The sequence below is a fragment of the Chrysemys picta genome, chromosome 17, assembly GCF_011386835.1.
Source record: "Chrysemys picta bellii isolate R12L10 chromosome 17, ASM1138683v2, whole genome shotgun sequence".
NCBI classification, from domain to species: Eukaryota; Metazoa; Chordata; order Testudines; family Emydidae; genus Chrysemys; species Chrysemys picta.
In genome coordinates, this window is record NC_088807.1 from 23,026,447 (window position 1) to 23,053,497 (window position 27,051).

The following is a 27,051-nucleotide window of genomic DNA, read 5'->3' on the forward strand; positions in this document are numbered from 1 at the left end:
GAGTACATGCTCTCCAGCACGTCGGGGTCCAGCTCGCTCACCGACTGGATGCGCCGGATCGACACCTTCCGCGGCACCGGCTGCTCCGGCTCCGGCTCGTTCTTCCCGCCCCTGCGGGGAACAGCCCCACTGCAGCTACCCGCGGGGCGGATGGGGGGGGATGGGGGGATCCCGGCGCGGGGGGGGGGGAGGTAAGCCGAGTTCTCATAAAAAATGTTCAGCTGTTGGAGTTAAACCCACCCCCAAGGGCTGCCAGGCTCTAACCAGAGAGGCAGGGTACCGGGGTAGATGGGCCCTGGGGGGTGGAGGTGGAGACACACCAGGGTGATGGGCGCAGGGGCGGGGCAGGGGGCCAGACACCAGGGTGATGGGCACAGGGGCGGGGCAGGGGGCGGGACACCAGGGTGATGGGCGCAGGGGCGGGGCAGGGGGCCGGACACCAGGGTGATGGGCACAGGGGCAGGGCAGGGGGCCGGACACCAGGGTGATGGGCACAGGGGCGGGGCAGGGGGCCGGACACCAGGGTGATGGGCACAGGGGCGGGGCAGGGGGCGGGACACCAGCATGATGGGCGCAGGGGCGGGGCAGGGGGCGGGACACCAGGGTGATGGGCGCAGGGGGCCCGGACACTAGGGTGATGGGCACAGGGGCGGGGCAGGGGGCCGGACACCAGGGTGATGGGCACAGGGGCGGGGCAGGGGGCGGGACACCAGCGTGATGGGCGCAGGGGCGGGGCAGGGGGCGGGACACCAGGGTGATGGGCGCAGGGGGCCGGACACCAGGGTGATGGGCGCAGGGACGGGGCAGGACACAAGGGTGATGGGCGCAGGGGGCGGCTGCGTGTGATACTCACAGGAACCAGGGATGCTTCTGGATCTGCTCCAGCTACGGGGAGAGGAGACAGCAGTTGAATTAGCCGGTCCTGGCCTTGGACCCACAGCTCCCCCCAGCCATCTCCCCCAACAGCGCCCCACAGCTCCCCCCAGCCAGCTCCCTTCGCATCCCACAGCTCCCCCCAGCCAGCACCCCCAACAGCGCCCCACAGCTCCCCCCAGCCAGCTCCCTTCGCGCCCCACAGCTCCCCCCAGCCAGCACCCCCAACAGCGCCCCACAGCTCCCCCCAGCCAGCACCCCCAACAGCGCCCCACAGCTCCCCCCAGCCAGCTCCCTTCGCGTCCCACAGCTCCCCCCAGCCAGCTCCCCCGTGCCCCCACAGCTCCTCCTAGCCAGCACCCCCGACAGCGCCCCCCACAGCTCCCCCCAGCCAGCTCCCCCCGCGCCCCACAGCTCCCCCCAGCCAGCACCCCCAACAGTGCCCCACAGCTCCCCCCAGCCAGCTCCCCCGCGCCCCCACAGCTCCTCCCAGCCAGCACCCCCCACACCCCCAGCCAGACTCACGCTGAGCCGTTTCTCCGGCTCCACCTCGATCATGCCGCGCAGGAGGCTCTGGCAGTCGGGGGGGATGAAGTGGGGCATGTGGAAGACCCCCCGCTTCACCTTCTCCAGCAGCTGTCGCAGGTTGTCGTCGTCGAAGGGCAGTGCCCCCTGCAGGCCGGTGGGGGAGAGACGCCCTCAGCGGGTGGGGGGACTCCGAGATCCCTCTGGGGGACAGGAGCCTCCCAACCCTGAGGGTCCAGGGGGACTGGGGAGGTCCAGGGGGGACCAGGAATACAGGGGGATGGGGAGTACAGGGGGATCTGGGGGATGGGAGCCCAGCAGTGGCAGTCCGGGGTAGGATGGGGATTCAGGGGTGGGAGTTCGGGGGATGGGGTACAGCAGTGGGGGCGCAGGGACGGGGCACAGGGGCCCGGGGTTGGGGTACAGGGAGATGGGGCACAGGGGGAGCAGGGATGGGGGTACAGGGGGACAGGAAGATGGGGAGGACAAGGGGATGGGGCCCAGGATTGGGGTACAGTGGGATGGGGGTCCGCGGAATGGGGTGCACGGGGAGTGTCATAAATATACGCAGGGCAGCTGTACTGAATCCCCTTACCTATAAGGGGTTAATCAGTTCCATTAACCTAGTTGGCACCTGACCAAAAGGACCAATGGGGAAAGAAAATACTTTCAAATCCGGGGGCGGGGGGATTGTTTGTGACTCTCCTTGTTGTTTCCTCTCTGGATGGAGAGAGGGTCCAGGCAGGAAAAACATCTCCTGAAAACAGACCTGAAATGAGCATCTAAGATGACAGAAATTGTTTTGTTTTAGCTTGTGAATTTTCCCTACGCCAAGCGGTCATTTCAGTCCTGATTTGTAACGGGGAAGCAGAGCCGGGGGGGATCCTCTGGGCTTGAAATCTTTTGATTTGCCCTGTATTTTGCAGGTACGATTCTTTTACTTTTTTTTTTAAATAAAATTCTTCTTTTAAGAACCTGATTGATTTTCAGTGTCCTAAAAACCAAGGCGTTTGGTCTGTGCTCACATTGTATATTATTCTCAAGCCTCCCCAGGAAAGAGGGTGAAGGGGCTTGGGGGGATATTTTGGGGGGATACGGACTCCAAGTGGCCCTTTTCCTAAATTTTTGTCTAATTCACTTGGTGGTGGCAGCAATACCGTTAAGGACAAGGAAAGGAATTTGTGCCTTGGGGAAGTTTTTAACCTAAGCTGGTAGAAATAAGTTTAGGGTTTTTTTCATGCAGGTCCCCACATCTGTACCCCAGAGTTCAGAATGGGGAGGAAACCTTGACAGGGAGTGAGCCGCAGAGGGAGCGGGGGTATAGGGGGAGTGGGGGAGGGGGCACAGGGGGTCAGGGTGCAGAGGGATGGGGTAGAGGGAGATGGGGGTAGAGGGGGATGGGGGTCTGGCGCACAGGGGGAGCAGGGGTCTGGGGGGACAGGGGAGCGGGGGTACAGGGATCCAGGGGGATGGGGGTCTGGGGCACAGGGGGATGGGGGTCCGGGGAGCAGGGGTACAGGGGGAGCAGGGAGATCGGGTTCTGGGGCGTAGGGGAGTGTGGTTGGTGGTACACAGAATAAGGGCGCAGAGGGTACAGGGGTCCGTGGGACAGGGGTACAGAGGAGCAGGGGTCTGAGGGTACAGGGGGGTAGGGGGCCATGGGACAGAGGTACAGGGATGCAGGGGGAGCGGAGGTCTAGGGGGATGGGGGTCTGTGGGATGCGGTGCATGGGGAGTGGGGGTCTGGGGGGATGGGGTGCATGGGGTCCATGGGACAGAGGGACAGAGTTCAGGGGGATGGGGGTCCATGGGATGGGGCGCAGGGGGAGTGGGGGTCTGTGGGTGCAGGGGGAGCGGGAGTCTGGGGGGACGGGGGTACAGGGGGTCCATGGGACAGGGGCACGAGGGAGCGGGGGTTTGGGGAGACGGGGGTACAGGGGGTCCATGGGACAAGGGCTCAGGGGGAGCAGGGTATGGGGGGTACAGGGGGTCCATGGGACAGGGGAGGAGGAATGGAGGTCTAGGGGGACGGGGATCTGTGGGACGGGGTGCAGGGGGAGCGGGGGTGTGGGGGGATGGGGGTGCAGGGGAAGCGGGGACCTGGGGGGACGGGGAGTACAGGGGGTCCATGGGACAGGGGCACGGGGGCGCAGGACACTCACCACCAGCAGGGCAAAGAGAATGACCCCGCAGCTCCACATGTCGGCCCGGCGCCCATCGTATTTCTCACCCTGCGTGGCACAGACACAGGGTTAGGACTGGAAGGGGGCTCCCCGGGAACTCCCCCAGCCCCCCCTCTGGGACAGCCCCCGCTCCCCAGGGCACAGACTCTGCCCCCCGCCCGTCCCTGAGGACCGAACCCCCAAACAAGTGAGACCACAGGCCCCCAGGATGAGGGGGAGGGGCCAGGCTAGGAACAGAGTGGGGGGGGGAAGGGAGAGAGGGATCCACAGCCTGGCCCCCTCCCCGGGGAAAAGACCCACCCCCAGCCCCACCCACTATGAGGGAACCCCCCCTGCCCCCACCCCGTGCCTCCCATCCCCCGGCCGCGCTCAGCACCCAGCCGCCTTCAACAGTGTCTGTCCCCCCCACCCATCCACACCCACCTAGATACCAGGCTACATGGGTCGTGGGGCTGGCTTGTGGGGCAGGAAGGGGCAGGACACAGGGGTCAATGGGCCATGGGAATAGCATATGGGGCAGAGGGGGAGGGCTATGGGGGTCAATGGGCCATCGCGTAGGGAGTGGCAGGATACCAAGGTCGATGGGCTATGGGGCTGGCGTGTGGGGCAGGACACGGGTCAATGAGCTGTGGGACTGGCATGTGGGGCAGGGAGGGAGCGGGATATGGGGGTTGACGGGCCGTGGGTCACAGAGGGGCAGGATATGGGGGTTGATGGGCCGTGGAGCTGGCGTGTGGGGCAGGGAGGGGGTGGGATATTGGGGCCAATGGGTCGTGGGTCAGGGAGCTGGCGGGATACCAGGGTTGATGGGCCGTGGGGCTGGCGTATGGGGCAGGGAGGGGGCGGGATATGGGGGTTGATGGGCCGTGGGTCAGGGAGGGGGCAGGATATGGGGGTCGACGGGCCGTGGGTCAGGGAGGGGCAGGATATGGGGGTCGATGGGCCGTGGGGCTGGCGTGTGGGGCAGGGAGGGGGTGGGATATTGGGGTCGATGGGCCGTGGGGCAGGGAGGGGGCGGGATATGGGGGTCGATGGGCCGTGGGCTGGCGTGTGGGGCAGGGCGGGGGCGGGACTCCGTGACTTACCTTGATCACCTCGGGACATGCATAGTGGGGAGAGCTGGGGGGCCAGCAATGGGGGAAGAAGAGAGAGACAGACAGACAGACAGAGGGAGAGACAGAGTGAAAAGGAGGCTCAGGCCCGGGGAGGGGGCGGCTGAGTCACACAGGCCCCGCCCCCTCACCCCACACCTCCCCATGGATGCCCCGCCCCACCCCCAGCCGGGAGGGGGGGCGCCGAGGGAGACAGCGCCTCCAGCAGACCCTCCTCCCTGCCGGCCAGTCCTCCGAGACCCCCGCGGATCTCAGCCTCCCTGCCCTGCCCCGCCAGCCCCCCACCCCGTGGGGCTCACCCACAGCTGGTCTCCAGCAGGCTGGCCCCGACCTGCAGGGACGCCATCCCGAAGTCCGCGATCCGGATGTTGTTCTTCTCGTCCAGCAGCAGGTTCTCCGGCTTGAGGTCACGGTGGCTGCACCGGGGCAGAGGGAGGGTTAGAGACCCTCGGGGGGGGGCTAAGAACCGGCCCTGACCCCCAGTGCAAACAGAAGTGACTCTGGATTGACCCTGGGGGGCTGAGATCAGAAACCTATCCCCAGTGCAAACAGGAGTGACTCCAGATTGACCCTTGGGGACCTGAGATCATAACCCTATCCCCATTGGAAACCAGAGAGATTTCAGATTGACCCCACGGGGCGGAGATCAGAACTTGGCCGTGCCCCCATTGTAGTCGGGGTGACTCCGGATTGATCCGGGGGGCTGAGAGCCGACTGACCCTGCCCCCAGTGCAAACAGGGGTGACTCCAAATCAATCCGGGGGGGAGGAGGGAGGGTCAGCTCAGAACCCGGCCCGGCCCCCAAACCCATCACTCATGGTGAGGGGGAAAAGGAGAGGATAAGGGACATACTACTGCTCCCAGCGAGGGAAGCACTGCCTGAGCAGGACTGGGAAGAACAGGGGAGGAGGTAGGGGTCACAGGGCCAGGAAGGGCTATGGCCGATTGCTGGGGGGGCTGTCACGGGGCCGGGGGGAGGCTGGGGCCGGTTGCTGGGGGGGGTCACGGGGCCGGGGGGAGGCTGTGGCCGGTTGCTGGGGGGGGTCACGGGACCGGGGGGAGGCTGTGGCCGGTTGCTGGGGGGGTCACGGGGCCGGGGGGGCTGTGGCGGGTTGCTGGGGGGGTCACGGGGTCAGGGGGGGCTGTGGCGGGTTGCTGGGGGGGGGTCACGGGGCCGGGGGGAGGCTGTGGCCGATTGCTGGAGAGGCTGTCACGGGGCCGGGGGGAGGCTGTGGCCGGTTGCTGGGGGGGGTCACGGGGCCGGGGGGAGGCTGTGGCCGGTTGCTGGGGGGGTCACGGGGCCGGGGGGGGGGCTCACCAGATGGAGTAGCTGTGGCAGAAGTCCAGGGCGGAGACGATCTGCCGGAAGAACTTACGAGCCTCTTTGGGGGTCAGGCGGCCCTTCTTCACCAGGTAGTCGAAGAGCTCCCCGCCCGAGACGTGCTCCAGCACCAGGTACCTGGGGGGGCAAGGGGGTGAGGGGGATCGGGGGCGGAGTCAGGGCCGGGAGGGGGTTGGGGGAGGGAGGAGGGACTCCAGGGGAGGGGGATTAGGGGCAGGGAAAGTGAGATCCGGCCAGGGGAGAGGGGGGTTAAGTGGGGAGGAGGGAATGGTGGGGGGGGAAGGTCACGACCTATCAGAGCTCTCCCTTGACACCACTGCCCCCCCCCCCCCCCCCGGCCAGCTGGGTCAGTGACCCCACCGTGCACTGCAGGGAGCGGGGCAGGGGCCCAGCAGAGGGCGCTCTCCCCCAGCAGGCAGGGCCGGGGGGGGGGGGGTTCACCCCCCTGTGTCACATCAGCCTGTTATGCCACAGCCCAGCACTGACAAAGGCAGCTTGTGTGGGCATGTGGGGGGGGAAGCCAGCTGTCACTGCCTGGCATCTAACGCTCCCTGCCCCTAACACACACACACACACACGGAGCAGGTCCCGGCCCCCCCAGCAGGGGGCAGCAGGGACACACACACACACACACACACACACACATATACACCGACACACACACACTCTGGGAGCCCTGGGACCAACGGGCTCCCCACTGGCTCTCGCTCACAGAGCCCTGTTGGAGAATCCGCCCCCCCCCCTGGACTGAGCCGTCAGGGCTGCCTTGTTCTAGACGTGACACCACCCATCTGCCGGGAACACAAACACGCCCATTCCAGAGCCACGCTCTAGAACCTCAAACCAGCAGCCGCCCCAGGTCTAGATCCATGAGCTAGAACATCGCGTTCGGAGGGGGGGGGGTCATCACAGAGCAAATCCGCCAGAAAAGGAAACACGCCCACGGCCGCGTGAGGCTCTAGAACAACCGAGCAAACTCAGCTGCATTCTAGAGCCACGATCGGGAACATCAAAGGCCAGTGGGTTCTAGACATGCAAGCTAGAGCGTCACCTCCGGGAACGCAACAGCGTCACACCACCCATCCCCTGGCCAAGCAAATACACCCATTCCAAACTGGACATCAAAGCAACAAGCCTGCCCCAGCTCTAGGACCATGATCTAGACCCTCACAGCAACTCTTGGACCATGAATCTAGACCACTCAATTCAGGAAAAGCATCATTGCAGAGTCATCCTCCAGAATACCAAACACTCAGCGCTGCTCTAGAACAGCTAAGCAATGTCCTGCCCTGGTTCTAGATCCATGACCTAGAACCCACAAGCAAAGGTGCTTATTGTCATCTAGAAAAGCACTGCAGAGCGATGCTCCAGAATAGCAAAGCAGGGAGAGAGGCCCTTATTCTAGAGTCAAACTCCAGAGCTTTGCATACTGGACAGCCTCCCTACAGAACCACCAGCCAGACAAGCCAGTGCAGCCAATTCCAGAGGGCCGATCTAGAACACAGAAAAACCTTCTAGAACCCCACTCCTGGGCATAAAGGACACAGCGTCCCGTGACCGTATTGATCTAGAACATCGACCAATGGCCCCTCCTGTTCTAGAGCAGTGCTCTAGAACATCACCCCCCGTCCCGCATTCCAGAGCAGTTGTCTTTAGAAGCAACAGCACAGATTCGAAGGCTCCGATTGGCTGGCTCATCATCTCAGTGGCCAATTGGAAACCCTTAGAAGCGACATCACAGATTGGAGGGCTCTGATTGGGCGGCTGACTCAGCCAATCAAGGATGGCCTGGGTTTAAGACAGATCACAGGACCTCCCCAGCGTAGGAGGCAGCCAGTGTCCGTCCCCCCGTCCCCAAAGCTAAGCAGGGTCAGGGTGTGTGTGTGTGTTGGGATGGGAGACCTCAACTGGCTGGCTCAGGGGGGCAGGGAATGGGGCCCGGGGCCTGTCCCCTCTAGGGGGCGCCAGCTCCCATCCGGCCCCAGGGCAGGGACTGGCTGGCTCAGGGGGGGCAGGGAATGGGGCCCAGGGCCTTTCCTCTCTCGGGGGCGCCGGCTCCCATCCGGCCCCAGGGCAGGGACTGGCTGGCTCAGGGGGGCGGGGAATGGGGCCTGTCCCCTCTACGGGGCACCGGCTCCCATCCGGCCCCAGGGCAGGGACTGGCTGGCTCAGGCGGGGCAGGGCGGGGGTGACGTGCAGGGAGCGTCTATAAATACCTACAAATATTTCTTATTCTCGTAGACATCGTGCAGTTTCAGCACATGCGGGTGCTCGATCAGCTTCAGGATGGCGATTTCCCGCTCCACCTGTAGGGGGCGACAGAGAGGGGGGATTGGGAAGGGAATGGGGGTGGGGCAGAGGAACGGGGGGGCCGGCATGGGGGCGCCCAAGCCCATGTTCCAAACTCAGCCGGGCTCCCCCCTACGCCTCGGGGGGCTGGGGCGGATCGAGGGGACCTTGGATTTGGGAAGGGGAGGGGCCTGCAGAGCTGCCCCTCCCTGAGCCCCCGGCACCCCCAGGGCCTCACCTTCATCAGCACCGACTCCGACAGCTTCTCCCGGTTCACGATCTTGATGGCCACCTTCTGCCCCGTGATGCAGTGAACGCCCAGCTTCACCAGCCCTGCGGGTGGGGAGAGGGGTCAGGCCAGCGCCCCCCGCTGGTCCTGCCCCATGGCACCCCCGCCCCACCCACTGCAACTCAGCGGCTCCCGCTGGCCCTGCCGAGCAGCGCCCCCCACGCCCACTGCAGCTCAGCGCCCCCCGCTGGCCCTGCCCCACACACCAGCTGCAGCCCAGCGCCCCCAGCTGGCCCTGCCCCACAGCACCCCACACACCTGCCACAGCACAGTGCCCCCCTGCTGGTCCTGCCCCCCAGAACCTCCCACACCCACTGCAACTCAGCGGCCCCCGCTGGCCCTGCCGAGCAGCGCACCACACACCCGCTGCATCTCAGTGCCCCCTGCTGGCCCTGCCCCACAGCGTCCCCCACACCCTCAGCAGCTCAGCGCCCCCTGCTGGCTCTGCCAAGCAGCGCCCCCCACACCCACTGCAGCCCAGCGCCCCCCGCTGGCTCTTCCCTCCTAGCGCCCCACACACCCTCTGCAGCTCAGCGCCCCCCAGCGCCCCCTTCTGGCCCTGCCCCACAATGCCCCCCACACCTGCTGCAGCCCAACGCCCCCTGCCGCACAGCGCTCCATACACCCGCTGCAGCCCAGCGCCCTCCACTGGCCCTCCTCCCTGCAGTGCAGCGCCCCTAGGGAACCCCTAGGTGCCCCCTGCTATGGCACAATGTCTCTGTCATGCCGGGTGTTGCATGGACGCCCCCCCCCCCCCCACCGACCGAGATCGGGCCCATCGCGCCTGGGCAGTGGTGTCAAGGGTAAACTCTTCTGGCTTGTTAAGTGAAACTGACCAGAGATGGGAAATGAAACTGACCGGGAGGGGGATTTAACTCCCCCGATTCTGTCTGTTTGTCCATCTCCTCCCATCCACCGCTCCTCGATCCAACCCACCCGTCGCTGGCATTGCCCTCTGCCTGCCGCCCCGGGCCCAAACGCTCCAACAGCCGCATCCAAGAGGGAGCCATCACCCTTCCCCAGGTCCGTGACGGGGGCCCATCGGGATCCGGGGGACAGAGGGTCCCAGAGAATCCCCGGCACCCAGAATCGGGGAGACCCCCTGGATTGTCCAAACCGCTCAGTTAATGTGTGAGTGTCCGTCCCGTCCCTGCTGCCCCCATGTACCCCCCAACCCCATGTGGCTTTCTGGCAGCCGCCTGAACAGACGTTTTGCTACGTAGGGGAAGGCGGCCGCTTTCAGCCGGCCCATCTCTCAGCGCACCTCTCCCTGCTACCGTGTCCTCTGGCCGGCATCTCCCCATTTGCCCGGAGAAACGGCTGGAAACTCGACCAGCAAAAGGACAAATGTGCCCATTCCAAGGCCCACTGGGATAACGTTGTACAGCAGAGAGCCGCCCCGGACTCATTCCCAGAGCCGATCCCTCAGAGACACAGCCAAGCGGGGTTTCCAAACGGCCAGCGCCCAAGAATCCCCCCCAGCCCTTGGCCAGCCGGTCCGAGGGTTAATTCCCCTCCGTGTGCGCTGGGTTCGTCTCACTCCAACGTCCAGCCGTGGGGTCGGGTTTGACCTTCCTCTGCTCGCCTGAGAAGCCTGTGAGGAAATATTCGTTCCCCACGTCGGTCCCTAGAGCCGGGGATCGAGTCCCCCCGAACCGTCTCAGCGACACAGCTGGAGCTCCTGGTGTCTCTCCTCCGGCAGGTTTTCTAACCCTTCACTCGTCCCCCTGGCTCTTCTCCGGCCCCTCTGCCATTTCGCCACATCCCCCCGGCACTGCAGGCCCCAGAGCTGGGCGCAGGATCCGCCCCCGGGGCCAGATCCAGAGGCCGAACCCACCTCTCTGCTCCCACGTGGGGATCCCCGGTTGATGCGTCCAAGAGTCCCGTTAGCCCTTCGGCCCCAGCGCCGCCTGGGGAGCTCAGGCACTTCCCCGTTCGCCGGCGCATTTTCAGATCCATCAGTTAGCCAGTTTTTAATCCATCGAACATGGGCTGGGCTCGTTTTCGAGTGTCCTCAGACTCTGACCCCAATGCCGCCCGGGCGTCTCGGGCTGCGACCTCCCCGCTGTTCCTTTTCTCAGCCACCGCCCCCACAACGGAAGCGAGGGGCACGTTTGTACCAGGGAGCGGGGTGAAGGAGGGACCGGCTTCCCCGGGCGAGGGGCACATCCTCCGGCACGGAGCCACTTTTCCACTGAGTTTCTCCAAAAGATCTGCTCCGGTTCGGCCAGGGATTGACTCCAGCACGGCAGGGGGGACACGCAGGGGTAGAACCAGGATCAGACTGTCCTACAAGGGCTGAAGTGGACTAGAAGAGAGGGCGGCCAGTGACAGCGGGGGCTGGGTTCGAAGGCTGTTCGAACCCCATCATCTCGCCTGAACAAAACCGGACGCTCCCCTGAGTCTGGAAGCCAAACTCCCCAAGGGACTGGAGCACAGGGCCCTGGGGACCCCCTTTCGCTGGGCTGGGCCAGATCCACCGGGGGGTGCTCCAGCCGGCGCCCCGGGATGCACAAGTCTTTGGTGCCCAATGGGAAGATGTCGGGACAAGGGGGTGGGGGGAGGAGAAGCTCCCCCACCAAGGCCAGGACCCCAGGTGAACCCTCGTCCTCTGCACAAGCCCCATCCCAGGCGAGCCTGCGCCGCGGATCTGCGCATCTGTCTGGCCAGGGGACCCACCCAGCCCTGCCCGCGGGTCTGTGGGTCTCGGTGTGGTGTTGCTCCCAGCGTTCGCCCCTTGCCTCCTGTCTCCCTCCGTCCTCCCCAACTCCCCTCCAGCGCAGCCCCCATCAGTGCACGGATGCACAACAAACGGGCGGCCTCCACCTCGAAGAACTCACTATCTAACTAGACCGAGGGAGGGTGGGGAAACCGAGGCAGAGAACGATTCAGGGACTCGCCCAGGGACACCCCCAGAGTCACCAGCAGATTCCTGAGCCCACCCCCTTCACCCCAGCCCACCCCCCCCCTCGCTCGCTCCCCAGGGCAGGTGCTACCGCCCCTGTTTGCTAGAAGGGGAAACCGAGTCAGAGAGCGATGCAGCCCCCATGGGCAGAACTGGGATTACAGCTCAAGTCTTCCCAGCTCCAGGCCCATGGCCCTGCCCCCTGCACCACCTCCTTCTGCTCCATCCCCGGAGTAAACAAAAAACATTTCCGTAGGCCCTACACAAACACAACTCCTCCAGCATGGATTCCCACACTGTGTTGCATGGGAGCGGGGGGGGGGGGAATTTATGGGGGGCAAAGAGACAGAGCTCCCCCGACTTAGGGGGCCAAGATGGGAACCCCCCTCCCCAGCAGATCTCCAGACAGACACGTCCGTCTGTCCATCCGTCCTGCAAATTTAACCCCTCCAGCGGCCTGGGGGGAGGTTCTATCTCACAGGCTGGATCCCCCCCGCCATACAACCACTGCATTAAACCAGCTCCCCTCCATCCTCAGCCAAAGAATCCTCCCCCCGACACACATTCGATCCACTGTCAGCTCTGCCCCCCCGTCCTCCCCCCCCCCGCCACCTCTGTGTGAGCCAAGCAAGGCCTGGAGATTTGCAGCAATGTCCCTCCCCCTCCAGCGGGATTTCCTCAAGTCCTTTCCCCCCCCCCCCCGCCCCGCCAGACGTCCGCGCGGTTCCCACAGCCCGGCACTGCAGCAAATCCCACACACACACACAACCTCTCTCTCAGTGCACAAATATAACCCCCCACACACACACACATACACAGAGACAAGGGCATGAGAGAGCCAGTGAGGGGGGTCGCCCCATATCTGAGTGACCTCTGGTGTTTCTAACCCCCCCACCAGCACAAGGGGAGGGGTGGACAGTGGGTTTTCTGGGCTGCTGGCTAGGAGCCTAACGGAGATTTGGCCTGGGCGCCTTCCCCCCCCTTCACTCCCTGCAGCAGAACGAAACCCCCCCCCCCCCACACACACACAGAGAAACACCTGCCCTCTGCCTAGAGATTTTCCCTCAAGCCCCCTGTGCTGGGTCCAGATCCCACGTCTGTCCATCCAGCCCCCCTCCCCCATCCCACCCCAAGCCCAGGTGTGAAACTGACCAGTTCCCCCCACCTCCCCCCCGACAGAGGTGAAACAGACACACACAGGCACCCCTGCCAGCCGGGGATCCCCCCACCCCATCGCTCCTGGGTCTGCTCCCCACCCCCCCATCCTCGCCATGCACAGAGCTCCTGGAAAACTGATTCCCAGCAACCCCCCCCCCCCCCCCGCACTACCACTTCTCAGGGCTACCCAGGAAAGGTAGAGCCCCCGCCCCAGATCCCATGAGCCCCCCAACCCCATCGCAGGGTGGGATTCCCCCACCCCACATCCCATGACTGCCCTGACCCCCCCCCAGTCCCATCGCACCAGGGCCCCCCCCATTCCATGATCCCACAGCTCCACTGACCTCGCCCCAGACTCCATAAATCTATCAACCTCCCTACCCTAAACTGCTGGCACCACTGACCCCCAACTCACCTGGGGGGAGATTAAACCCCCTCCCACCGCCCACACACCTGGTGTGTCCCTCTGACCACACTCTGGCCTGGTCCAGCCGGGGGTGGGGTGTGGGGAGGAATTCTACTGGGGGCCTTTACGCTGAGCCCATCCCCCTGGCGTCTGGGCGGGTGATCTAAACTGGGAAGCGTGTGTGTGTGGGGGAGGGGAATGAAATATCTTGTAGAGCCCATCCAACCCGATATCACGGTGGGCGATCTAACCCAGGCAATGGTGGGGGGGAGGCCGGTGTAATGGGGCCCATCCCCCCGGTATCAGGGTAGGGGATCTACCCGAGGCAATGGGGGGGGGGGGAGGACGGTGTATTGGGGTCCATCCCCCCGGTATTGGGGTGGGGGATCTACCCCAGGCAATGGGGGGGGGAAGGATGGTATATTGGGGCCCATCCCCCCGGTATCGGGGTGGGGGATCTACCCCAGGGAATGGGGGGGGAAGGATGGTATATTGGGGCCCATCCCCCCGGTATCGGGGTGGGGGATCTACCCCAGGCAATGGGGGGAAGGATGGTATATTGGGGCCCATCCCCCCGGTATCGGGGTGGGGGATCTACCCCAGGGAATGGGGAGGGGAAGGACGATGTATTGGGGCCCATCCCCCCAGTATCGGGGTGGGGGATCTACCCCAGACAATGGGGGGGGGAGGATGGTGTATTGGGGCCCATCCCCCCGGTATCGGGGTGGGGGATCTACCCCAGACAATGGGGGGGGGAGGATGGTATATTGGGGCCCATCCCTCCGGTATTGGGGCAGGGGATCTACCCCAGGGAATGGGGGGGAAGGATAGTGTATTGGGGCCCATCCCCCCAGTATCGGGGTGGGGGATCTACCCCAGGCAATGGGGGGGGGGAGGACGGTGTATTGGGGCCCATCCCCCCAGTATCGGGGCGAGGGATCTACCCCAGGCAATGTGGGGGGGGAAGGACGGTGTATTGGGGCCCATCCCCCCAGTATCGGGGTGGGGGATCTACCCCAGGGAATGGGGGGGGAAGGATAGTGTATTGGGGCCCATCCCCCCGGTATCGGGATGGGGGATCTACCCCAGGGAATAGAGGGGAAGGATAGTGTATTGGGGCCCATCCCCCCAGTATCGGGGTGGGGGATCTATCCCAGGCAATGGGGAGGGGAAGGACGATGTATTGGGGCCCATCCCCCCAGTATCGGGGTGGGGGATCTACCCCAGACAATGGGGGGGGGGAGGATGGTATATTGGGGCCCATCCCTCCGGTATTGGGGCAGGGGATCTACCCCAGGGAATGGGGGGGGGGAAGGATAGTGTATTGGGGCCCATCCCTCCGGTATTGGGGCAGGGGATCTACCCCAGGGAATGGGGGGGAAGGATGGTATATTGGGGCCCATCCCCCCGGTTTCAGGGTGGGGATCTACCCCAGGGAATGAGGGGGGCGGTGTATTGGGGCCCATCCCCCCAGTATCAGGGTGGGGGATCTACCCCAGGGAATGGGGGGGAAGGATAGTGTATTGGGGCCCATCCCCCCGGTTTCAGGGCGGGGATCTACCCCAGGGAATGGGGGGGGGGAAGGATGGTATATTGGGGCCCATCCCCCCGGTATCGGGGTGGGGGATCTACCCCAGGGAATAGGGGGGAAGGATGGTGTATTGGGGCCCATCCCCCCAGTATCGGGGCAGGGGATCTACCCCAGGGAATGGGGGGGAAAGGATGGTATATTGGGGCCCATCCCCCCGGTATTGGGGCAGGGGATCTACCCCAGGGAATGGGGGGGAAGGATAGTGTATTGGGGCCCATCCCCCCGGTTTCAGGGCGGGGATCTACCCCAGGGAATGGGGGGGGGGAAGGACGGTGTATTGGGGCCCATCCCCCCAGTATCGGGGCGGGGGATCTACCCCAGGGACCGCAGGAGAATGGGGGGGCCGGTACCGCAGACTCACCCGTCTGGCCTTTGCCCAGGGTCTTCTCCAGCCGGTAGGGCCCCACGTACTGGGCGTGCTGGGGGGCCGGGCCCGGGGGGTGCCCCCCAGGCTCCTTGCCGCCGGACATGACGGCCGGGCCCCCTTTGTCTGCCACCTCCCCCCCCCACCCCGCCTCGATTCCCCTCCCTGGGCAGGAACAATAGACGGAGGCCCCGGCCCCTCAGCCCCGCATGCCGGCGGGTTTGGGGGGGCCGGGGGGGAGGGGAGGAGGGATCGGGGACGGGGGGGGGCTGGGCTGGGAGGGAGGCTCACCGCCCGGGTACCAGCATGATGGAGGGGGGCCCTTCCCCCCCCTCCAGCCAGGGATGCTGCGACGGCTGCTGGAAGATGCTCGTCCCTGGCTCCCCCCCCCCCGCTGCCTCCTCCTCCTCCTCCCCCCCCCCCCCGCATCAGCATCCGGGCACCGGGTGACAGCCACCGGCGGGGTGAACCCGGCCCGCCGCGCGCGGGGGGGCACAAGGGGGGAGCGGGGGGTAGGGGGTGATGGGGGGTGAAGGCGGCGGGGGGGGCTGTTCCTGGGCAGGTGTCGTGTCTCGGTGATGGGGGGGGGCGGACTGAGGGTCTGGGTGTCTGGCTGGGTGAGTGCGGGGTTGTGGTTGTGGTGGGGTGTAGTTGGGTCTGTGATTGTGAGTGTGTGACTGCCATTGTGTGATTGTGGGGCTGTGAGTGTGTGACTGTCATTGTGTGATTGCGGGGCTTGTGGTGTGTGTAACTGGATCTGGGGCTGTATGGCTGGGTAACGGTGTGATTGTATGATTGTCACGTGTGTAATTCTGTCTGTGATTGTATGACTGTAATTGTGTGACTGTCATAGTGTGGTTGTGGTGTGTGTAATTGTGGCTGTGATTGTGTCAATGTGTCTGTGATTGTGTGACTGTCATAGTGTGATTGCGGGAATTGTTGTGTGTGTAATTGGGTCTGTGATTGTATGGCTGGGTAACTGTGTGATTGTATGATTGTCACATGTGTAATTCTGTCTGTGATTGTATGACTGTAATTGTGTGATTGTGGCTGTGATTGTGTGACTGTCGTGTGATTGTGGGGATTGTGGTGTGTGTAATTGGGTCTGTGACTGTATGGCTGGGTAACGGTGTGATTGTATGATTGTCACGTGTGTAATTCTGTCTGTGATTGTATGACTGTAATTGTGTGATTGTGTGACTGTCATAGTGTGGTTGTGGTGTGTGTAATTGTGGCTGTGATTGTGTCAATGTGTCTGTGATTGTGTGACTGTCATAGTGTGATTGCGGGAATTGTTGTGTGTGTAATTGGGTCTGTGATTGTATGGCTGGGTAACTGTGTGATTGTATGATTGTCACATGTGTAATTCTGTCTGTGATTGTATGACTGTAATTGTGTGATTGTGGCTGTGATTGTGTGACTGTCGTGTGATTGTGGGGATTGTGGTGTGTGTAATTGGGTCTGTGACTGTATGGCTGGGTAACTGTGTGATTGTATGATTGTCACGTGTGTAATTCTGACTAACTGTGTGATTGTGGCTGTGATTGTGTGACTGTCGTGTGATTGCGGGGATTGTGGTGTGTGTAATTGGGTCTGTGACTGTATGGCTGGGTAACTGTGTGATTGTATGATTGTCACGTGTGTAATTCTGACTGTAATTGTGTGAATGTGGCTGTGACTGTGACTGTCGTGTGATTGCGGGGATTGTGGTGTGTGTAATTGGGTCTGTGACTGTATGGCTGGGTAACTGTGTGATTGTATGATTGTCACGTGTGTAATTCTGACTAACTGTGTGATTGTGGCTGTGATTGTGTGACTGTCGTGTGATTGCGGGGATTGTGGTGTGTGTAATTGGGTCTGTGACTGTATGGCTGGGTAACTGTGTGATTGTATGATTGTCACATGTGTAATTCTGTCTGTGATTGTATGACTGTAATTGTGTGATTGTGGCTGTGATTGTGTGACTGTCAAAGTGTGGTTGTGGTGTGTGTAATTGTGTCTGTGATTGTGTCAATGTGGCTGTGATTGTGTGACTGTCATAGTGTGATTGTGGGAATTGTTGTGTGTGTAATTGGGTCTGTGATTGTATGGCTGGGTAACTGTAATTCTGTCTGTGATTTTCTGACTGTAGTTGTGTGATTGTCATTGTGTGACTGTGGTGTGTGTAATTGGGTTTGTGATAGTATGGCTGGGTAACTGTGATTGTGTAATTGGGTCTGTGATTGTATGACTATAATTGTGTGATTGTTGTGTAATTGGGTTTGTGATTGCATAGCTGGGTAATTGTGTGATGGTGGCTGTTATTGCCAGGTGTGTAATTGTGTCTGTGACTGACTGTACCTGTGTGATCGTGGCTGTGATGGTGTGATTGTTGTGAGTAACTGTGGCTGTGAAGTTGTATGATCGTGGCTGTGACAGTGTGACTGTGGCATGTGTAATGGTGTCTGTGATTATTGTGTGACTGTATGATTGTGTGTATAATTGTGATTCTGTGTGTGCAACTGTGTGTGAGAGACAGGCTGTGACAAAGAGACACAGGGTGTGTGATCTCTGTTATAGAGTGTGACAAACACAGTGAATGTCAGTGTGTCTATGTGTGTGTGTGTCCCGTGTCTGCAGCCCCCTGCTGGAGGGCCTGGGCCCTGTGTGAGTGTGACCCCCACTGCCCAGTCTGGCCTCAGCTGCTCAGTGCCCCCCGCCCCCCACTTCTCAGTTCAAAGGGGAGAAAATCCGCCCCCTCCCCGGCCTCCCCCACTATCCACCACGGGACCCTCTGCGGATGAGACGCCCACTGGTCAAGGTACCCTTTAACTGCAGCATCGCTTTCCCCACCCCCGAGAGGGGAAAAGCCCCCGTGCCCCATTCCCCGCCCCCTCCACCCTGCCCGCGCCAGCCCACAGGGGGGTGAATGGGGGAGGATCTGCACCTTCCCCATTAGCTCTGTTCCCGATCTCGAAGCGTCAGGGACGGGCTAAGCGCAGACACGCAAGCTCTGATGTCCCGTCCTGGATCTGTGTCTGTCACGCTCTGGGCAGTTCACACCCCTGCGAGCGGCCGGCTCAGGCTCTCCGCAGACCCAGGCAGCTTCGGTTCCACTTCGGTCCCGTTTCCAAACTGTCGTCTCGAGCCATGCAGGCTAGAAACCCTTTTTTCTTTTTTAACGGGACGCCGAGATTTGGGAGCCGTCCCGGGACCCACTCTGGGGCCCTCAGCCTGCGGCCTTATCCGGATCTGGGTCCCTAACCTCTGTGCCACTTGGTCTTCAAGCTGGCACTGGGGATTGCTTTCCAGTACCCGGGCCGGGGCCAGCACTGGTTCTGGTGGAGCAGGCGCTGTTGGCACTGGGCGGGCGCGGGGGGCGGGAGAGCTGGTGTTCAGAAAGGGATGTGACCTTTCCTGATGTTTCCCCTGCCCGGTGGGGCAGGACCCATGCGATGGCCCCCGGCCCGTGGTTGGCTCCTTCTCGGGGTCTTTCAAATGTAAGGCTGAAATCCCAGTGATGGGGCGGGGGGGGGGGTCCACTGGGGCTGGTGGGGGATGAGTCACTGCCTTGCCCCCGCCACCCTAGATCCGCCACAGCCCCCTGAACCCTCCCCCTAGCAAACCTCCCCTGGATTCCCTGCCAAATCTCCCTCCCTGTGGTGGGCCCCTGCTGCCCAATCCCACCCCACTGGATCCCCACAGACTCTCCAGTTCCCCCTGTGCTATTCCCCGCTCCCGCCCCCGCCAGCCCGCTCCTGGATCCCCCTGCCCAACCCCCCCCCACAGCCTCTCCAGTCCCCCTCCCCCCTCCTCCTGGATCCCCCTGCCCAGGATCAGGGCCACGGCCCAGCTTTTAAACAGTCCCTTGGACGAAGCCATTTGCGGGGCAGACCCCACCTTTCCCACCAGAGTCAGGCCCTGCGGCCTGCCCCACTCGCCCCCAGGAGCTCTGCCCAGAGCCGGAGAGTCCCCTCGTTCGGGGTGAATGGTCCAGTCCCTGGGGTGCCCCGTTTTCTCTCCGGACCCTCCAGTTGCTCTGGGTTGTAGCCTTTCATGCCCCATTCATTCCACCCCCGCAGGCCCCGTGACCCCCGTGCTGCACGGCTTTGGTGCAATGTGGAATCTGGGGGGGGGAAACTGAGGCAGACACAGGAACCATCCACGCATGACTGAAAATTCCCACTTTGTCATCCACCCCCTCGGAGGGCCCTCACCAATTCCCACCCAGCAATCCCCCCGCCCAACCCCCCCTGCACCCTCCAACCCACCTACCCAGCCACTCCTTGGATCCCCCAACCCCCCAAATTCCCCTCCCAGCAATCCCACCTAGATCCCCCCAGCTCCCCGCACCAGCAATCCCACCCTGGATTCTCCCAACTCCCTCCCCATTCACCCCAGCAATCCAACCTATATCCTCCCAAACACCCTGCTCGACCCCCCCTGGATTCCCCCAACCCCCGCCCCCAATTCTCCTCCAGCAATCCCACCTAGATACCCCCAGCCCCCCCCGGATCTTCCCCCCCAGCAATTCCACCTAGATCCCCCCGCCCCCCGCTGGATCTCCCCCCCCAGCAATCCCACCTAGATCCCCCAGCCCCCCTGATCTCCGCCCCCAGCAATCCCACCTAGATCCTCCCAAACACCCTGCCAGACCCCCCCGAATTCCCCCAACCCCCGCCCCCAATTCTCCTACAGCAATCCCACCTAGATACCCTCAGCCCCCCCCCCCGGATCCTCCCCCCCCAGCAATCCCACCTAGCTATCCCCAGCCCCCCCCGGATCTTCCCCCCCAGCAATCCCACCTAGATCCCCCCCCCGCATCCCCCAGCCCCGCCCAGCCCCCAATGCTCCGCTCCCGCCAGCGGGGTCGCCCCGCCCCCTCCCCACATGTCCGGCCAAGATGGCGGCGCCCAGGGCTGGGAGTGGGGAGAGCGCGGCGCGGTAGGGGGTGAGCGGGGCAGCGGGGGACGGGGGGGGGGGGCAGCAGAGCGGGAGGGGCGGGGGGTCTCTGGGGGAGGGGCCGGGTGCGGGGCAGGAGACGGGGGGATGGGCAGTGGGGGAGGGGCGGGGGGTCTCTGGGGGAGGGGTCGGGTGCGGGGCAGAAGACGGGGAGATGGGCAGTGGGGGAGGGGCGGGGGGTCTCTGGGGGAGGGGTCGGGTGCGGGGCAGAAGACGGGGAGATGGGCAGTGGGGGAGGGGCGGGGGGTTTCTGGGGGAGGGGCCGGGTGCGGGGCAGGAGACGGATGGGCAGTGGGGGAGGGGTGGGGGGTCTCTGGGGGAGGGGCCGGATGTGGGGCAGAAGACGGGGAGATGGGCAGTGGGGGAGGGGCGGGGGGTTTCTGGGGGAGGGGCCGGGTGCGGGGCAGGAGACGGATGGGCAGTGGGGGAGGGGTGGGGGGTCCCTGGGGGAGGGGCCGGGTGCGGGGCAGAAGACGGGGGGATGGGCAGTGGGGGAGGGGTGGGGGGTCCCTGGGGGAGGGGCCGGGTGCGGGGCAGAAGACGGGGGGATGGGCACTGGGGGAGGGGTGGGGAGGGGCCTGGTACGGGGCAGATGACGGGGGGAGGGCACTGGGGGAGGGGTGCAGGGGTCTCTGGGGGAGAGGTCAGGTGCGGGGCAGAAGATGAGGGGGAGGGCACTGGGGGAAGGGGGTCTCTGGGGGAGGGGCCGGGTGCGGGGCAGAAGACGGGGGGATGGGCAGTGGGGGAGGGGTGCGGGGGTCTCTGGGGGAGAGGTCGGGTGCGGGGCAGAAGATGAGGGGGAGGGCACTGGGGCAAGGGGGTCTCTGGGGGAGGGGCGTGTGGCAGAGAGCGGTGGGGGGCAGAGGGCGACGGGGTGGGGTGGCAGAGAGGTGATATGCTCCGCCCTGGGAAGGGGGGGTGTTGGGGGCCTGTTTAATGGGGGACAGGAGAGACACTGGGGGGCAGTGTTCCCCCGCCTCTCTCGATACCCTGCGCCCCACAGCCTGGCCAGGCCCCTCTCCCGTGCTGATCTGGGTTCTCTCCCTGCCCCCCAGCGGACCCTCTTGTGGTGCTAGCGGTGGGAGGCGGACGCCAGCGACACCCCACAGGCCGAGTGCCCAGCGCGGACACAGCGTCTGGTAACGCCTGGACCCCCCGTACCTAGGTGATGGAGGGTGGAGTCTATGAGTTAGAACGGGGTGGGAGCCAGGACTCCTGGGTTCTCTCCCCGGCTCTGGGATGGAAGTGGGGTCTAATGGTTAGAGCCGGGGTGTGTATGTGGGAGCCAGGAGTCCTGGGTTCTCCCCCAACTCTGGGATGGAAGTGGGGTCTGACGGTTAGAGCCGGGGTGTGTATGTGGGAGCCAGGATTCCTGGGTTCTCAGCCGGCTCTGGGAGGGGAGTGGGGCCTAGCAGTTAGAGGAGGGAGGGTTGGGAGCCAGGATGCCTGGGTTCTCTCCCCAGCTCAATACCTGACTCCTGTTGTCTGTGCCTTTCTCTGCAGGGGACGTGGCCGGGGCGCCTGGTCTCTGGCCCCGCACCGCTCAAGCCATGGCTGAAGGGGGCGCCGGGGGGAATGAGCCGCCGCGCGAGCATCCTCAGAACCTGCAGGGGCTGCTGCAGATGGCCATCACCGCTGGCAACGCCGAGCCCACCCCGCTGGAGCCCATGTCTGATGAGGTGTGGGGCTGCACTCCTGAGTCCTAACCTGCCTTTGGGAGGGGAGTGGGGCCTGGTGGTTAGAGCAGAGGGGCCTGGGAGCCAGGACTCCTGGGTTCTCTCCCAGATTGGGGAGGGGAGTGGGGCCAGGTAGTTAGAGCAGGGCGGGCTGGGAGCCAGGACTCCTGGGTTCTCTCCCAGATTGGGGAGGGGAGTGGGGCCAGGTAGTTAGAGCAGGGCGGGCTGGGAGCCAGGACTCCTGGGTATTCTCCCAGATCTGGGAGGGGAGTGGGGCCAGGTGGTTAAAGCAGGGGGGCTGGGAGCCAGGACTCCTGGGTTCTCTCCCAGATCGGGGAGGGGAGTGGGGCCAGGTGGTTAAAGCAGGGGGGCTGGGAGCCAGGGAGCCAGGACTCCTGGGTTCTCCCCCCCCCCCGGTTCAGGGAGCGTTGGGGCGGGGCTGGGCACTGACCCCCTCTCTTCCCGCGCCCCAGCGACGGCAGTGGTTGCAGGAGGCCATGGCCCAGGCGTTCAGGGGGCAGCTGGAGGAGGTGGAGCAGATGAAGGAGTGTCTGCGGGTGCTGGAGGCCGTGTCCCCTGGGGGGGACGGCGGGGAGACCTCGGAGCCGGCCGAGGGGGACCCCTCCCGTCAGGCCAGCACGCTGGAGCTGCTGGCTGAGCTGTGCGAGAACCTGGACAATGCCGCAGGTATGGGGTGGGGCACTCGGGGCAGGGGGGGTTCTGGGGGGGCAGGAGAGGGGCAGGAAGGGAAGGAGCAGGGATGGGGGATCATCCTGGGAGTGCTAGGGCAGCGGGGGTGGGAACAGTGGGTGCCTGTGGATTGGGAAGTGGAGGGTGTTGCTGTGGGGGGAAGGTAGTCAGGGTTCTGGGGGGTGGATTGTCAGGGCACCAGGGCTGCCCCCGAAGGAGGCCTGATCTCTGGGATGGGGCCCCCTGAATGGGGGCTGGGTCACGGGGGGTGAACCGTGTAATTGAGCTTGCGAGCGGGCGACCCCCACAGGGTGGGGCTGGCTTAGGGGGTGCCCTGCCGGAGCTGCCTGAGAACCCCCTATGGGCACCTGCCGTCATGGCCGCCCCCTTCCCCTCCCAGATTTCTGCAAGCTGGACGGGATGCGGCTGCTGGCTCATCGCTACCTGGATCACCCGTCCCGGAGCTGCGCTGGCGCGCCGCCCACCTCGTGGGCACCTGCGCCCAGAACGTGCCCAAGGTGCAGGAGCAGGCCCTGGCACTGGGCTGCATGCGCAAGCTGCTGCGTCTGCTGGACCACGACGGGGCCGACGCGGTGCGCGTCAAGGCGCTCTTCGCCATCTCCTGTGAGTCCTGCAGGGGGCGCCGGCTCCCGGCCGGCCGTAGGGCAGGGAATAGGGCACGGGGCCTGTCCCCTGTAGGGGTTGCCGGCTCCTGTCTGGCTGCAGGGCGAGAGGTGGGGATGGGGCACTGAGTCTGTCCCCTCTAGGGGGCACCAGCTCCACAGCCATAGAGATTACTGGCCCCGTGGTAGCAGAGAGGCCGGGGGGGGCGGAACCCTTGCTCTCCTCTGCCCCCGGAGGCCGGGGGTGGCACTGCAGCAGGGGAGGAGCTGTGTGCGTTGCTCCGGCTGAGGCTGTCTCTGCCCCTCTCCCCGGCGCCAGGCCTGGTGCGCGCCCAGGAGGGCGGCCTGCAACAGTTCCTGCGGCTGGACGGCTTCTCGGTGCTGATGCGCGCCATGCAGAGCCCTGTGGAGAAGCTCAAGGTCAAATCCGCCTTCCTGCTGCAGAACCTGCTGCTGGACCACCCGGAGCACAAAGGTGAGGGGCCTCCGGGACGCTGGGGGGGCTCTGCCCTCTGCCCCCCACTCGGCCCTGCCCCGTCTGCCCGGCCGGGCTCTGCCCTCTGCCCCCACCCGGCCCTGCCCCATCTGCCAGTCTGGGCACGGCCCTCTGCCCCGACCCGGCCCTGCCCCGTCTGCCCGGCCAGGCTCTGCCCTCTGCCCCGACCCGGCCCTGCCCCGTCTGCCCGGCCAGGCTCTGCCCTCTGCCCCGACCCGGCCCTGCCCTGCCCCGTCTGCCCGGCCAGGCTCTGCCCTCTGCCCCGACCCGGCCCTGCCCCGTCTGCCCGGCCAGGCTCTGCCCTCTGCCCCCACCCGGCCCTGCCCCGTCTGCCCGGCCGGGCTCTGCCCTCTGCCCCCACCCGGCCCTGCCCCGTCTGCCCGGCCGGGCTCTGCCCTCTGCCCCCACCCGGCCCTGCCCCATCTGCCAGTCTGGGCACGTCCCTCTGCCCCCCACCCGGCCCTGCCCCGTCTGCCCGGCCGGGCTCTGCCCTCTGCCCCGACCCGGCCCTGCCCCGTCTGCCAGTCTGGGCACGGCCCTCTGCCCCGACCCGGCCCCGTCTGCCCAGCCAGGCTCTGCCCCATCTGCCCCCACCTGGCCCTGCCCCATCTGCCAGTCTGGGCACAGCCCTCTGCCCCGACCCGGCCCGGCCCCGTCTGCCCGGCCGGGCTCTGCCCCCTGCCCCCCACCCCCCACCCGACCCGGCCCCGTCTGCCCAGCCAGGCTCTGCCCTCTGCCCCCACCTGGCCCTGCCCCATCTGCCAGTCTGGGCACGGCCCTCTGCCCCGACCAGGCCCTGCCCCATCTGCCTGGCTGGGTTCTGCCCCCACCTGGCCCTGCCTCGTCTGTCCGTCTGAACACGGCTCTCTGCCCCCACCCGGCCCTGCCCTGTCTGCCCAGCCAGGTGCCACCTTCTGCCCCCTTCCAGCCTTGCCCCAGTCATCCTCCATTCACGCCCTCCCCCCAGCCATGCTCCAGCCCCCTGACTCGCTGCTTTCCCTCTCCAGAGACCCTGTGCTCCATGGGGATGGTGCAGCAGCTGGTGGCTCTGATCCGCTCTGAGCACAGCCCCTTCCATGAACACGTCCTGGGGGCCCTCTGCAGGTGAGATGGGCACAGGGGTCCAGGACTCCTGGGTTCCCTTCCCAGCTCTGGGGAGTGTGTGGAGCCTAGTCAGTAGAGCTGGGGGAGGGGGGTCTGGTAATCAGTGGGAGTGATGGGGCATTGGTTTGTGCTGAGAATAACCCCCCATCTCCCCCTCCCCCCCCCCGCAGCCTGGTGACGGATTTCCCCCAGGGGGTGCGGGAGTGCCGGGAACCTCAGCTGGCGCTGGAGGAGCTGCTGAGGGAGCGCTGCCAGCTGCTGCAGCAGCAGGAGGAGTTCCAGGTAGGGATCGGAGGTGGGGGTTGTGGGGGGAGGGGGGGCTGCTCTTCCGGGACAGAGCCACCCGCGTGTCGTCCAGAGGCGCCGCCCTCCAGCCCCCTGGCCATGCCCCGTCTCCCCCGTTGGGCGCTGCCCTCTGCCCGTCTCCCCCAGCTGTGCCTCGTTCCCCCTGCCTGGCAGTATGGGGCACCACCCTCCGCCCCCCCTGGCCTCACACTGTGCCCCACCTGGCACTGCCCTCTGCCCCCATCGGCCTGGCACTGGGGGCATTGCCTCCTGTATGCTATCCAATAGCGATCCCAGATCTACTCCGTCCCCTCCGCGACGTTTCCGGGCGTTTGTGGGTGAGCTGGTGCCCAGGCAGCCCGGCTGTTAGAAAATCTCTGTCCTTGCTCCACCCAGGCATGAGATCCCGCGGCCTGATGGGTACGTGGGGGTCAGAGCGGTCCTCGCTCATTACCGCTCCTGCTCCCATCTACCCCAGGTTCCTGCCCAAGCGGGACTTCAACTGGACTGTGGTGAACTTCCCAGCAGCAGTGCCAGGCCTGGGCCTCCTGCTTAGTCTGTGGCACAGTGCCCCCTAGTGCCCGTGCCAGCATTGACTCCCTGGGGAGAGCGCCCCCTGCTGAGCCCCCGCACCGCAACACCCCGCTGGGTCTCCCATCCACACTACGACCCACCTGAACCCCACTTAGCTTGGGAACTTTCCCACCCCGCTGGCCACGGGGCAACCTAGCTGCAGCAGCAGCCTCTCTGCTGCCCCCCAAGCCGCGTGTGGGGCGGGGAGGCCGGCCCCGCTCACCCCTGCGCCTTGTGTCCCCCTAGGAGGAGCTGGAGTTCTGTGAGCGGCTCCAGCGGCTCTGCTTTCAGACACCCCCCGAGGAGAGCAGCATGGATCGGTGACTGCCCCCGGTGTCGTCGTTCCCCCCCCACCCCCCCTCCCGGATCTGTGACCGGCCCCGGTGCTCCTGGTGTCCCCCCCAGATCGGTGGCTTCCCTGAGGTGCCCACCCCTCGGAATGGTGGTTTCCTCCCGGCCTTTTCTGTGTGTCTCGTGTGGGCGGCTTTTCTGAGAGGGACCCCTGGCTGGACACCTCCCCCCCACCCATGGGGCTGGGGAGAGGGGCCGGAGCCACCCCAGAGAGGAGGGCCCTTGGCTGGATCAGAACCAGGAGCTTTCTGGCCCCCGTTTGTTCTGCGTAGATCCTGCGAGAGACACCCCCTCCTCCCCGCCACGCGAGTTGTAATGACGAATCCAGGCAGCGAAGGGTTAATCTGAGAACACTTCCTCTCCGGTGACGTCTCTAGGGGGCGCTGCCAGGATGGGGACTGGCTGGCTGCAGGGGGGGCAGGGAATGGGGCATGGGGCTTTTCCTTTTAGGGGGTGCCGGCCCTGATCTGGGCCTACCTGAGGGTGTGGGGGTGCCATCTGACTTGGGAGCCCAGAGGATAGGTGCTATCACATGCTCCCCGCGTGGAGGGTCTAAGGGGCGGGGGGGGGGGCAGCTTGGGGTCCTCCCGCTTTGCCTGTTCCTGTGTTCTTGTTGCCAATGGTTTTCTAATAAAAGTTCTGCATTGGGTGGATCCTTTTCTGTTTCCTGGGGGATGCCAGGGTTGCTGGGGAGCAGGGGGGGGGGGGGGGATCATGGGTGGAGCTCGGACCTAGGCAGAGGGGTGGGGTGTTGTGGAATGGGGCACGTGGCCTTTCTCCTCTAGGGGGCGCTGGCTCCTACCTGGCCCCAGGGTGGGGATTAGCTGGCTAAGGGGGGCAGGGAAGGGGGCACGGGGCCTTTCTCCTCTAGGGGGCGCTGGCTCCCACCCAGCCCTAGGGCAGGGATTGGCTGGCTAAGGGGGTGGAGAATGGGGTATGGGGCCTGTCCCCTCTAGGGGGTGCCGGCTCCCACCCAGCCCTAGGGCAGGGATTGGCTGGCTAAGGGGGGTGGAGAATGGGGTGTGGGGCCTGTCCCCTCTAGGGGTCTAGGTTACAGTGATGATGTCACACCCCCAGCAATTAGCCCAGAGTGCTGATGTTGCAATGCTGATGTCAAACGTGGTCTAGCTGATGATGATGTCAGTGAGTCTCAGAGCGTCGCTGTCGCACCATGACGACGTGCCCTGCAGGGTGATGTCACACATTTGGAGCGATGATGTCACAAGCTGGCTGGTGATGTCACAGCATGGGGGGAGATCACCCCCTGGGAGTGGT

At 64.9% G+C, this 27,051-nt stretch overlaps 2 protein-coding genes across 2 annotated transcripts in view; one reads left to right on the forward strand and one right to left on the reverse strand.

Annotated features, from left to right (window-relative positions):
- BRSK1 (BR serine/threonine kinase 1) overlaps positions 1-15,445 on the reverse strand; it is a 19,394-nt gene extending 3,949 nt beyond the window's left edge. The window contains 10 exon segments of the mRNA XM_065570975.1: positions 3-111; positions 854-885; positions 1,399-1,545; positions 3,561-3,629; positions 4,667-4,700; positions 4,993-5,109; positions 6,012-6,152; positions 8,256-8,341; positions 8,563-8,657; positions 15,035-15,445. Coding sequence (XP_065427047.1) covers positions 3-111; positions 854-885; positions 1,399-1,545; positions 3,561-3,629; positions 4,667-4,700; positions 4,993-5,109; positions 6,012-6,152; positions 8,256-8,341; positions 8,563-8,657; positions 15,035-15,143 — 939 coding nt within the window. The 5' untranslated portion in view covers positions 15,144-15,445.
- A 4,380-nt stretch (positions 15,446-19,825) lies between these two features.
- On the forward strand, positions 19,826-26,427 carry HSPBP1 (HSPA (Hsp70) binding protein 1). Its single transcript, XM_065570875.1, is given in 10 exon segments — positions 19,826-19,967; positions 21,034-21,117; positions 21,482-21,657; positions 22,128-22,341; positions 22,745-22,804; positions 22,807-22,968; positions 23,287-23,442; positions 24,471-24,567; positions 24,738-24,849; positions 25,672-26,427. Coding segments are annotated over 10 exon segments (1,200 nt in total). The 5' UTR covers positions 19,826-19,906; the 3' UTR covers positions 25,750-26,427.
- Positions 26,428-27,051: the final 624 nt, after the last annotated feature.